This window comes from Sinocyclocheilus grahami, unplaced genomic scaffold, assembly GCF_001515645.1.
Source record: "Sinocyclocheilus grahami isolate Dianchi unplaced genomic scaffold, SAMN03320097.WGS_v1.1 scaffold1381.1, whole genome shotgun sequence".
Classification (NCBI taxonomy): Eukaryota; Metazoa; Chordata; class Actinopteri; order Cypriniformes; family Cyprinidae; genus Sinocyclocheilus; species Sinocyclocheilus grahami.
The window spans coordinates 234,779-247,525 of record NW_015506560.1 but is presented as its reverse complement, the minus strand read 5'-3'; the positions used below and the strand labels follow the sequence as shown (position 1 = coordinate 247,525).

General features: G+C 38.2%; 2 protein-coding genes across 2 annotated transcripts in view; both read left to right on the top strand.

Annotated features, from left to right (window-relative positions):
- The window catches only part of LOC107569785 (uncharacterized), an 8,518-nt gene extending 3,007 nt beyond the window's left edge, over positions 1–5,511 (top strand). The window contains exons 5-7 of the mRNA XM_016255939.1: positions 2,772–2,801; positions 4,736–4,759; positions 5,465–5,511. Coding sequence (XP_016111425.1) covers positions 2,772–2,801; positions 4,736–4,759; positions 5,465–5,511 — 101 coding nt within the window. The remainder of the gene's footprint in view (positions 1–2,771; positions 2,802–4,735; positions 4,760–5,464) is intronic.
- Positions 5,512–7,204: 1,693 nt separating this feature from the next.
- LOC107569784 (terminal uridylyltransferase 4-like) overlaps positions 7,205–12,747 on the top strand; it is a 13,562-nt gene continuing 8,019 nt past the window's right edge. Inside the window, exons 1-8 of the mRNA XM_016255938.1 lie at positions 7,205–7,221; positions 7,569–7,598; positions 8,037–8,063; positions 8,324–8,353; positions 9,685–9,723; positions 10,578–10,766; positions 11,151–11,195; positions 11,908–11,947. Coding sequence (XP_016111424.1) covers positions 8,350–8,353; positions 9,685–9,723; positions 10,578–10,766; positions 11,151–11,195; positions 11,908–11,947 — 317 coding nt within the window. The 5' untranslated portion in view covers positions 7,205–7,221; positions 7,569–7,598; positions 8,037–8,063; positions 8,324–8,349. The remainder of the gene's footprint in view (positions 7,222–7,568; positions 7,599–8,036; positions 8,064–8,323; positions 8,354–9,684; positions 9,724–10,577; positions 10,767–11,150; positions 11,196–11,907; positions 11,948–12,747) is intronic.

Sequence of the window (12,747 nt, the reverse complement as noted above, 5' to 3'; positions counted from 1 at the left end):
GAGCTTAGCGTGTGCACTTACCATAGCATGGATTTAAATTTCCAGGCATCTAATCCCAGATACCCGGAAGTACTGGGCCAAACGGGAGAGGCAAGCTCAAATACGACCCTCTAAGGCAAGGGGAGCACTGCCTGAGACAGCATTACACAAGAAGGTTCTCGCAAATGCCACCTATACTTCCCGCGCAATGCCTCAGCAAGAGGGGATATCCTGGAGCCCGGACATCCAGGAATCTTTTTGTAGTGTCGTACCGGGGGCCTGATGATCAAGAAGGCTCCCACAGAAGCCTCTGACCTGGCCGCGTGGTCCAGGAATTATGAAGCCGGCACCTGGGATATCATACCGGCTGGACACAATATCGACGAGTGAGGTAACATTGCAAGTCGAGCACCTGGTTTCTGAATCCAGCAAAGGGGTGCTCACAGAGGACCTACCTTAGAAAGGACAGAAACACACAGTTCCCGGAAGACGCTGCAAAGAAATCTCACAGAAAGTTTATACACACATAACCACCAGCACATGACATACATATATAAAATGGATCATACTCACCCACCATGGTTCCCGCGCCGGAACCCCGCTCAAAAGGCGATTCCGGAGAAGCCTCTAGTCCCATCATTAATCACATCCCTTAGAAGTCATAGAACCAAACAAAAACAACATAGGTCCAGCATAGGAGACTGTAATGCAGGACAATTCCCACCTAACCTCGGTCAGGTGGAGTGCTGGTGGTTATAGGGAAATTAGGACGGGGAAGGGGAAGGAAAAGGGCAGATGTGACACCCCCGAAGGAAATGAGTAGATACTCACGTCTCACTCTGATCTGGACGAAAGCGCTGAAGCCTTGTCTGGATCACATCCCTTAGGTCTTGCCTACCTCCCTTTGACCCGCGATTCCTCCTTCCCCTACCCGCGGGCGGAGGAGGCGCGTGAGTCGCGACACTAGCCTTCTGTGCCCGTCTCTGATCCTCAAACCGAGACGGACCATGACCCCTATGTTGTTCGGGCTAAGACCTGGACCTTGTGGAATTAAGGATTTAAAGGCTGCTGAGCGCGCCCTCGCCTCCCTGAACTTCTCGACCACCGTCTCAACGGAGGTACCAAAAAGTTCAGAAGGTGAAACCGGAGCATCGAGAAGAAAGCCCCTCTCTTTCTTCCCGATATCTGCCAGGTTCACCCACAGATGTCTCTCCGTTACCACCATCGCTGCCATAGACCTGCCCATTGCGGAGTCGGCCTGTTTAGTAGCACGGAGAGCAAGATCTGTGGTGCGGCTTGCTCAGCTTCCAGATCAGGGGAAAGGCCTTCGCCTTTATTCAGGTCTTTCAGCAGATCAGCCTGATATGCTTGAAGCACCGCCATCGTGTGCAGTGAAGCAACAGCCTGACCTGCTGCTGCGTATGCCTTGCCATTCATTTTAGATGTAGCTTGAAGAGGCATGGATGGCAAGGTATTAAGGGAGGATGTCTCGCCCGAAGAGAGATAGCTAGCCAGCGTCTCTTCTACAGGGGGCATCCTCTCATAGCCGTTTTCACGCATCGCCTCGATGTTGGCATAACTCGTATACTGGAATCGATAGATGCGAGAAGAAAATGGCCTCTTCCATTCCTTCTCAATTTCAGTATGTAAATCAGGAAGGAATGGAAGGCTCACCTGAGATGGACGGTTATGGTCAGAAAGATAACGCTCATCGAGACGACCCCGCTGCACCACTCTCTTGGCCCGCTTCCACGGCAAGTCTAGCCTCGCCGTGGCGCGATCCATAACTTCCAACAGCTCACCATACGCAGGGCAGGAGGATTGGGAAGGCTCAGCCTCTTCGCCATCCTCAGACATCTCCTGCTCTTCCTGGGCTAAACCCAGCAGAGCACTGGCCCCCGGATCAGATGATGTCAAAGAGATAACATCATCCTCCAGCGGCTCTCTCTCGTCCGCAGCCACCGAGCGCGAGAAGGAAAGCCCCTCCCTAAACTCATCAGTCAGGTCCACTTGCGAACCCCATGAGCTCATTCTCCTCCGTGCCTCAGCAGCGGCGGGTCCTGAACCATGGGGAGCAGATGGCTCCCCCTCTTTCCTCGAAAAAAGAGACAAACGAGAGCGGAGCTTTTTCATCGAAAAACGCTCACAATGCACGCAAATCGCCCCCTCAAGGACGTCGTGTGCGTGCTCCTCGCCCAAACACACAACGCAGAGATCGTGTGTGTCATCAGGTGTCAAATAGCGACGACACGGATGCACACACCCTCTAAACGCTCTGCTAGTGCTCGCCATAATGAAAAGAGATCGCTCTTACCACAGAAATGCACGCTTCAAAGCAAACAGTCAATGAAGACGAAGAAGAGAATGACATGTTCTCCTGGCGCCTATTTATACTATAGTCGCACCGGTAGTGACGTCATGGGCTCTCGCCGGCCAACGTGTTGGTGTTTTTTCAATGTATGCTTCAGACACGGGTCACGACGAGACGTTCCCCATAGCGACCCCTAGAGGACGCAGTTCGAAGTTCCCTTGAAAGGGAAGTGAGCTTTACTGTGCTACAGTAGATTTTAAACGTGCAATATAATTTTTATAGTCAGTTTTTTATCATTTTCACTACATGCTCTGCTTGTGTTTGATTTAGTGCAGTGATTAAATTTGTGATTGTTCAGCAGTATAAGCTGAATGACATTCATATACTCATGACTGAATCTCTTTGTTTAAAATGCTGAATTTACAAGAAACTCCTCTATAATCTCCTCATTTCTGTTTCTATGTGCTGCTGTGACATGAAGCAAAGCTCTCTAAACAACTAGAGAAAATGAGTAAGTATTAAAGCTGATGCCGCAGGAGGAAAATGTAGCTTTATTGTATACAGCTGAGTTTAAATGCATAATATGATTTTTATTTCATAGTTGGGATTTGTTTCTGATTGTCTGTGATTTAGCACAATAATTAATGACGTGTGTAATTGTCCAGTATAGAACTGCATGTCATTAATAAACTGATGGCTGAATCACATACAGTACAAGTGGTAGATACTGACATACAACCAGTGGTAGATATATGACAGGCATTTATTTCGTTACTGTGCTTAAGTATATTTTCAAGTATTTGTTCTTTATCAGAGTATTTTTATTTTAGAAATCATCACCCGCTTTGAGACACAATAGCCCGATTCACAAATGAGCTGATTCTTTTCAATTAACCTGTTAGATCAGTTTGCAAATCACACTGAACCATAGGCGACCAAAATGGCCGAGCACCAATGGAAAGGGAAATTCCAGAAACACAATAGCCACTTTTCCACTGTCGGGCCAGTGCGTGCCAGGGCTAACAACGAGCCGGGCGGGGCCAATGACCTCACATCCTCAAGCTGCGAGCCCAAAATCAAGCCGCATTTCTGCTGTCCTGTTTCCTACTGTAAAACCCACCCTTAACACGTCTCTCTGAAGCAAATATCTCACAACCCCAGCACTTCACCAGCAAAGGGAAAATTAATAAAAACGATATCGTAAAACAAACTAGAAATTGATGTTTGGCCCTTATAAAGACTTAAGACTTCATCATCGCTATTTTATATACCAATGATTTACGATAAAAATTGTAATTTATTATTTTGTGTCAGCATGCTAAATCACAATGATAGTTATCATTGTTTCACATAAAAAGAGAACACACATACTTGTTCAGCTGCAGATGTTCCGTTTAAATGTGATGACAGGAATGCACAAAACAACTCCATTAGGGCTTTTAAGTCCAAATGCGTGCACATATAGCACAACAGAAAAAATACTGATAAACCCTTGTATGTTTCCGTCAAATTTCTTTAGAAAGAATGAGAATGTATCTTAATTTTCCACAATGTATGTAATCTGAGGAGGTTTAAGCGCTGGCTCCCATCTCACTCTACTGTTATCCTTTCAGCCAAAGCAACAGAGGCAGCTCACAGACCGAAAACCGGAGTTATGATTTACACTGAGTATATAAAATGTATGACATATGTGGATGCAGAAGTCTAAACAAAGACACATGGAGAAGAGAGAACAAATATGAAACAAAATACACGATTATAATCATATATGATTTGTCTAAGTTCTTCAAGCTGGTATTTTCATAAGCATAACGTGTTTTTATTAAAGTGATTGTTAGCATATGCTGCCAATATCGTATAATACATTGCTGCCTCATAAGGTGATTAGAATTCTCATCGGGTTGCAATCGTAAGTTAATTCAGACACTCGCTGGTGTCTAAAAGTGAGTTTTACCATTAAAATGGTTGTAAATGCCTTAATTGTTGATGCAAGTTGATAGCTTGGGAAAACATGGGAAATGAGCAGTGGTGCCAACTGTCTCTAACTCAGATAAACTGCACCTTTGTTCATGACCACACCTCTAGTCCCACTTGGACTGCTTTGGCCCAAGGTATTCAGTGGGCCGAAAAATCCCTGGCCACTGGCCCCGAGGAAGCCCCGATGAGGCACGATGAAGCCCCTTAAGTGACAGTGGAAACGCGACTGCATGGCCCTGGCACGCACTAGCATGCCCGCTTTTGGCCCAACAGTGGAAACGCAGCTAATTTCAACCAAAGGGGGCCTGCTGAGGATGAGATGAGGATGAAATGTAAATTTGCACTTATGCATTAAATGATTCTGAACCAGTTGCATTTGTTCTCGAGTCAACAACTCAGTGATTTCTGACATGTTCATCGGATCATTCGCTTACAATCTCCTCATTTCTGTTTCTATGTGACATGAAGCCAAGACCAGTGATAAAGAACTGGGTAAGTATTGAAACTGATGCAGCAAGAGAATTTTATTGTGAAAGAATAGTTCAAAAATGTGTTTAGTCCATTACACTTTCCTCAGGTATTTTGAACAGTAGTTTGGCATAGATTTAAGAAAAAAAAAGTTTATTTAGTTTATTTTTAATAGCGTAACAGATCACATCTGAGGATTATATGTTTGTTCTGAGCATTTGACTGCAGATTGTTTTGTAAATGAGACAGCATAATGGAGAGTTCTCAACTTTTGTTGAAAGCTGAAGCTGTCAGCTGTATTGTATCTGACAGCAGCTGGATTACAAACTCTAAGTAATTGATTTCATAATGCTTTGTCTGTAAATTATGGTTTTATATGGATACTGTTGTCAAAACTGTTTCCTATGCAATGACATTAGTCATAAGAGTGGGCGTTTACTGACAAGCCTTAAAGGACCCAACCATTAAAAACTGATAATTTTGCAAAGATGGGAAAATTCATGTCATGACCCCTTGCCTTCTGAAATAAATAGATAGGATAAACATATATGGGATAAGATAAATCGCTGATAATAGACACTGCAATATTCCTTAAAAAATTGTCAATATTCTTGTAATTGTCATTAATATAAAGTGATTATTAAAAGGACACGAAGAATCACACAATATCTTCTCAGTGTTTCTGACATTTTCTGTTCATTCACTTCCATGTGCTGCTGTGACATGCAGCCAAGATCTCTGAAAAACTAAAGAAAATGAGTAAGTATTACAGCTGATACAAATAGAAAAAAATAGGTTAATTGGAAAAAAAATTGCTTCAACAGTAGTTTAATATAAAAACGTCACAAATGTGAGACAAACCTGAACTCGTTAAAAAAAATTATAAATTAATTGCTGTGAAAAGTATTGTTTATTGATAATTCATGTTAAGTGATGAATTTACTAGTCTTCACACACAGTATTATTGTAATTATGTATAATTAATAAAAAGTCATGCAGATGAAAAAATTATTATTAAAAAGCACATGAAGAATCATACAGTATCACCTCAGTGTTTCTGTCATGTACATTTGATCATTCATTTATAATCTCCTCATTTCTCTGTTTCTATGTGCTGCTACAGATGAAGCGGATATGAGTGAAAATGACAGAAGTAAGTATTACAGCTGAGCTGATACAGTGAAAGTAACAAAAATAGCTTTACTGTGCCAGAGTATATCTTGTGTATAATAAGATTTTTCATAGTCAATATTTATATTTTCATCAGAAATGCTGTTTTTCTTTGATTTAGTGTGATTATTACTGAAGTACTGAGCTGCATGACATTAATATACTGATGACTGAATCACATAATCACATACAACATTACTGTAATTGTTACAGATCATAGATAAAAAGTTGTGCAGATGATGAAGTGATTATTAGAAGCACATGAAGAATCACACAGTACCTTCTCAGAGTTTCCGTCATGTTCATCTGTTCATTCACTTATAATCTCTTCATTTCTCTGTTTCTATGTGCTGCTGTGACATGAAGAGGAGCTCTCTGAAAAACTAAATCAAATGTGTAAGTATTACAGCTGATACAAAAAGACTTGAGACTTAAATGTGATCGTCCAGTATTGAACTGTATGACATTAAAATACTCATCATGACTGAATCACATACAACATGTAATAAATAACATTATATTAATTGTGATTCAATCATGATTGCTAATGGTTGAATGGTTATGGCCTAATGGTTAGAGAGTCGGACTCGTAACCCAAAAGTTGTGGGTTCGAGTCTCGTACCAGCAGGGACTGTAGGTGGGGGGAGTGAATGTACAGCGCTCTCTCTCCCACCTTCAATACCATGACTGAGGTGCCCTTGAGCAAGGCACCGAACCCCCAACTGCTCCCCGGGCGCCGCAGCATAAATGCCTGCCCACTGCTCCGGGTGTGTGTTCACTGCTGTGTGTGTGCACTTTGGATGGGTTAAATGCAGAGCACTAATTCCAGGTATGGGTCACCATACTTGGCCACATGTCATGTCACTTTTTCCCCCCACTTTGATTATGTCTGTTTGTTATTAGGGGTCGAGCGTCAATCATCTGTAGTGTTTGTTCATGTTGGATTGTTCTTCTGCTATTGAAGCTCACAGAACTTCAAATTTAGCAGCATTTGGCATAAAATCATAATCCTGCTGTCCTTTGCTCTGTTATCTCGAGTTTTATCTGGTCTGTGTGAATCACAGCTGTATTTGTTTGTGACATTGTGTGTCATTCAGTGTCACGACACTGAACTAAAAATAATATTCATTTGCATTGACAAGTAAAGGCTGTGAAAATGTTTTTAATTCCCATTAAGGATCATTTTAACTAATGTTCACAAATACAATATTACTAGAATTGTTACTGTTTGCATCTGATCACTTATTTAAAATCTCCTCATTACTCTTTCTATGTGCTGCTGTGACATGAAGCGGAGGACTATAAAAAAGCATTACGTAAGTTTCACAGCAGATACATCAAGAGAGAAAGTAGTTTTATTGTGCTACATTGAGTTTAAATGTATAACGATTTTTCATAGTCAGTAATTAGTCTTTATTACTGAACTAATTTTAAAACAAATTAACATTGAGCAATAAATGCAGTGGAAAGTGTTGTTTATTCACATTAATGATGCTTTCACACACAACACAACATTACTGTAATTGTTACTGAGCATTAATATAAAGTCATGCAGACACACATAAATAATCACAGAATTTTCTCAGTGTTTCTGTCATGTTCATCTGTTCATTCACTTATAATCTGTTTCATTTCTGTTTCTATGTGCTGCTGTGCCATGCAGCGAAGCTCAAAGAACGACTAAATCAACTGTGTAAGTATTACAGCTGATATGAGAGAAAAGTGAGCTTTATTGTGCTATTTTAAATGTGTAATATGATTTTTCATAGTTAATATTTATAATTTGCACCACAAGTTCAACTTGTGTTTGATTTAAGTGTGATTATCCAGTATTGAGCTGCATGACATTAATATACTCATTGTACAACATGTGATATAATACTGTATTACTTGTTCCTGATTGCTAAAATGCTGAATTTACAACCACTTAATTTAGATCTGTGTTTGATTATGTCTGTTTGTGTTATTTGGGGTCGAGCATCATGGGTTGTTCTTCTGTTATTGAAGCTCACAGAACTCACATAAAACAGAAAGCTGCATTTGATAACTCATTGTGTCAGTGTTTCTGTCATGTTCATCTGTTCATTCACTCATAATCTCCTTGTTTCTCGGTTTCTATGTGCTGCTACAGATGAACAGAATATCTCAGAACAACTGTGTAAGTATTAAAAATGATGCAGCAAGAGAAAATTAGCTTTAAGAGTTTAAATGTAAAATCATTATTTTTTTATATTCAAAATTTTCACCACAAGTTCTGCTTGTGTTTGATTTAGTGCAGTGATTAAGTGTAATTGTTTTGCTAAGCTGAATGCCATTCATCTACTCGTGACTGAATCTCTTTGTTTAAAATGCTGAATTTACAAGAAACTCACCTATAATCTCCTCATTTCTGTTTCTATGTGCTGCTGTGGCATGAAGTCAAGTTTTCTGAACAAGTTAAGCAAATGAGTAAGTATTACAGTTGATACAAGAGAAAAATGTGCTTCATTATGCGACAGTAGAGTTTAATATATAAATATCACAGGTGTTAAAAATAAATCAATCAATTGTTGTGAAAAGTATTGTTTATTGACATTTTATGTTAGTGATGGATTTAAGTAGTGTTCACAAACAATATTACAGTAAATATTATAGATCATTAATTAAAACCCTCATTCGTCCCTCGGGTCAAAATAACGAATTTTTAAAGATTTTTTAAAAATCGAGCGTTGATCGTTATAGTATGAGACTTTGTGACTTTTGTCACACTTGAACCAGGAATACACTAAATTCAAGTGAATTCGAGCAGTTTGAGTGGGTGTTATAAAAAAATGTAACAAAAGTGTCCCTCACTGGTCATTTTGACATGCCACTGGAAAAGCATGGAATTTACGAAAAAACTTTTTTTTTTTTTTTATCACACATGAGCATGGAACACACACAAACAATTTTAAATCAACTCAAGGATTTTATGTGGGTGTGATAAAAAAAAAAAGTAAAAGTGTCCCTCGCAGGTCATTTTGATCCGGCCATAGGAATGAATGGATTGTCCGAAAAAAAAAAAATATATATTTATTAGATTTTTTTCCCCTATACAAAATCTGACACAATCCAGAAAAGATGCATACCCAAACGAAGGGCTGAGACTGCAGAATGTCCCCAATGCAGGAAAAACCCACATGCACACGCACACACACACACACACACACACAAACACACATATGGTACACACACTCCCATAGAAACACATTATAACATGTATGATGTTTCTGCTGGGAAATGACACAGTTACATTTGAGTGATGGGGTGGAGACCAATGAGTTTATATCATATTTATATTTTTAAATGTATCTACATATTTATGAAACTGTATGAATATGCATATGTTTGGATTAAAATTCAGTATCAATTTTTTTTTAACCATACAATGCAGAAATTGTCTTTCTTTGTTGTTTTTTTTGGTGAAAAAATTTACACAGATATGCTCATTGTCATAAAAATATCCAGAATTTAAGGTGAATAAAATAAAAATCACCAAATATATATATATATGGATCAATATAAGCTTTCTGGACCAAAATAAATAAATAAATAAATAAAGTGTCATTTTTGGCATTCGGGTAATTTTGACCCTTAAGGGACACTTTTACAGGTTCGGGAGGGACAGATGAGGGTTTTAAAAAGTAATGTTGATGATGAACTGATTATTAGAAGCACATGAATAATTACAAAGTATCATGTGTTTTTGACATGCTCATCTGATCACTCACTTAAAATCTAATTTCTGTTTCTTTGTGCAGCCTTGACAGATGAAACAGAGACATCTCAACAAAAAACTGGTACAGGATGTGTGAAATGTTTTTTGTTGTGCAACAAGAAATGTTTAATGAAAAAGGGGATCAATGCTTTGTTAAAACCCATAAGTTTGTAGAAATATGGTACAAATGCTTCATTACTGTACAGTACAGTTTTTGTACATTTGTAGTATAAATATGGTTGACTTTTACTTCACTGCATTTTAGATAAAGTTGAGACTTTTATTCTGATTTTAAAGAAAATGTATACTTTTCTTTACGTAATGTATTACATTTCTCCAGACCCTTTCATGTGTGACTGCAAACAACAGCAAAAAAAGACCTGCAAGAAAAACTGTGTGGGTCATTGATAGTGTCGTCTCACATAGACAAACCTTTGAGTTACGCCATAAAGTCTGATCTCTATCTGCTTCAATTGGCCTGGTCTCATTGTTTTAAGTAGTTATAAAATGTAATAAAAATATACTACTTGTGCATTTGGATAGATGCTGAAATGTATAATACATATAACAATACTCTATTCTAAAAATGGCAGAAAGCAGTATCAGAGTAATCCAAACAACACTGTTTTACATTCTACGTCCTCTCTGACAGTTTACAGTAGTTTTGTGTGAAACTTTAAGCCATTAATTGCTGAAAATCTCATTCCGAATCCACTTCAGGAAGTCGCACACATCTCATTCAAAAGTACACATCACCCAAAATACATTTTGTTTTTGACGCAGCAAACCCAAACGGAGACATTATGAAGTTTGTGTGTTAGATCAAATCTGATAAAAATGAGTATTTTTTGTGTAGTAATTTCAAAACTCTGATGTTCACATGCAAACACATTTGATGTAATGTCTGCTTTGTCTTTGTATTTTTTCTGTTTGTAGTTGCTGATGTCACACAAAAAGAGACACCGAGATCAGAGATCAGAGAAGGTGAAAGGGAACGGTTCATTGTTGTTGAAGAGACTGCCATAAGTAAAGCGTTTGGTGCTGATAATATATTGAGAGACAGACAGGGCAGGAAGAGCATTGCAATCAGAGCTGAAGATGATGAAGTTCAGAGTCGGACACATGGTGAGTAGTTGTCTTTTAATGTAATATTTTTAATATAAGAAGGGTCTTATGTTCATTGTTCAACTGTTCATTCAGTTGCAATCATGGGTAACACTTATCCAAGTTGTCAGAAGTCAAATTATAGATTTGTGTGAGGAACAGACCTAGATGTAGATCATTATTCACTGAAAGTATCCCATCAGCTGAAGTCCTCAAATCTCATTTGCACTCACTTAAACCTGACATGTCTTAATGTCAGTGGCCAAACATTGTTGACAAGAGTTCAAATTGAGTGACTATGAGATTTAACAGCTGACAGATTTTGTACAAAAACTAGTTTTAATGTGACCATCATGTCTAATAAGGGTTCATTGTCTAATTCATCTGTGAATGTTGTTAAAACAGGTTTAGATGGAAACTCTCCTGGAAATGAACTAAAAGAGCTAAAGGGTGAGATTTTGTTGTTTGCACGCCTGAACCTTCTTAATGCTCTCTCTCTCTCTCTCTCTCTATATATATATATATACACACATACACAGTCAAGCCAAAAATTATTCAGACACCAGATATAACTTTTGATTTATTTTTTTTTTTTTTAACTAGTGGGTGCAGGACAATAGTTCATTTATTTAAGTGAGGATAGAAAAATAAACTGTGACATATTATACCCAAGAATTCTTCATAAAGTGGACTACCATTAAAATTGCAAACAAATTAGGGACCAAAAATTATTCAGACGCTTTGACCTGACCATGTTTTGCTTAAGTGTTTTTCTTTAATTGCTAATGCGACCTTTTTACACCACAGACTGAACAAAATTAAGCGTTGCTTGGTAATTGGTCAACAAAGTATTGATAGTTTAGTGTAAATATTGTCTTACTAACTTACATTAACAAACACATGCTGTGAAAATATTGTTTATTGTTAATTCTCATAAATGATGGATTTAACATGTCCACACATACAACATTAGTATAATTGTTACTGTTCAATAATAAAAAGTCATGCAGATGATGACGTGATTATTAGAAGTACATAAAGATTCCAATGCTGTTTCGCGACCAATTCATACATATCTTAAAATATGTAGGCTAGGAATTCTTCTCAGTGTTGCTGACATGTTCATCTGTTCATTCTCTTATAATATAATTTCTCTGTGCAGATTTGACAGAGGATGTGAAGATCTCTGAACAAGAAACACGTATGTATTATGTAGTGCGATAAGAGATGTTCAATGAAAAAGTATAGTTGTTGTATATAATGTAATGGATTTAAACGTCTTTTTGGCTTAAAACTGTGAAAACAGATGTATTCAAAACAAGTGATGCAAGATTAGTCATGTGACACAATCCTCAATTCAGCGAACAATTAAAAGGGTTCAGTTCTGTAGATTTGTTGTCAGCAAAATGGAAATGACACACAGACCTTTACTTTCAAGGATATTTTCATTTTAAAGCTGCAAGAATGCTTGTATATTCAGCAAAAATGTAATGCACAGGTTGCTCTGCAAAAACGTTGAAGAAGCTATGCATTAAAGACATTTTATTTTGTATTTAGAAAGCAATCCTTGTCTCTGTGTTTTAGCTAGGTATTCCCACGTAACATTTACAGGTACAACGTACTTTGTGCATTTGGATAGATGTTGAAATGTAAAGTACGTATAACATACACTTACCATTTCTTAAAAGGGTCATCGGATGCCCATTTTCCACAAGTTGATATGATTATTTAGGGTTCTTAATGAAAAGTCTATAACATACTTTGGTTAAAATTTCTCAGTGGTAGTGTAAAACAGCACCCTTTTTACCTTGTCAAAAACAGCTCTTTTCAGAGCAAGCCGTTTTGTAGCATTTTCCTTTAAATGCAAATGAGCTCTGCTGACCCCGCCCCTCACTTCCAAGCTGTTCTCTGAGAGACCGTATACTTTAGCCTGCATTTAGCCATGGAACTTGCTAACTTGCACGTTATTAGGAAAGGCAATTTGCAAAGATTCATAAAAAAA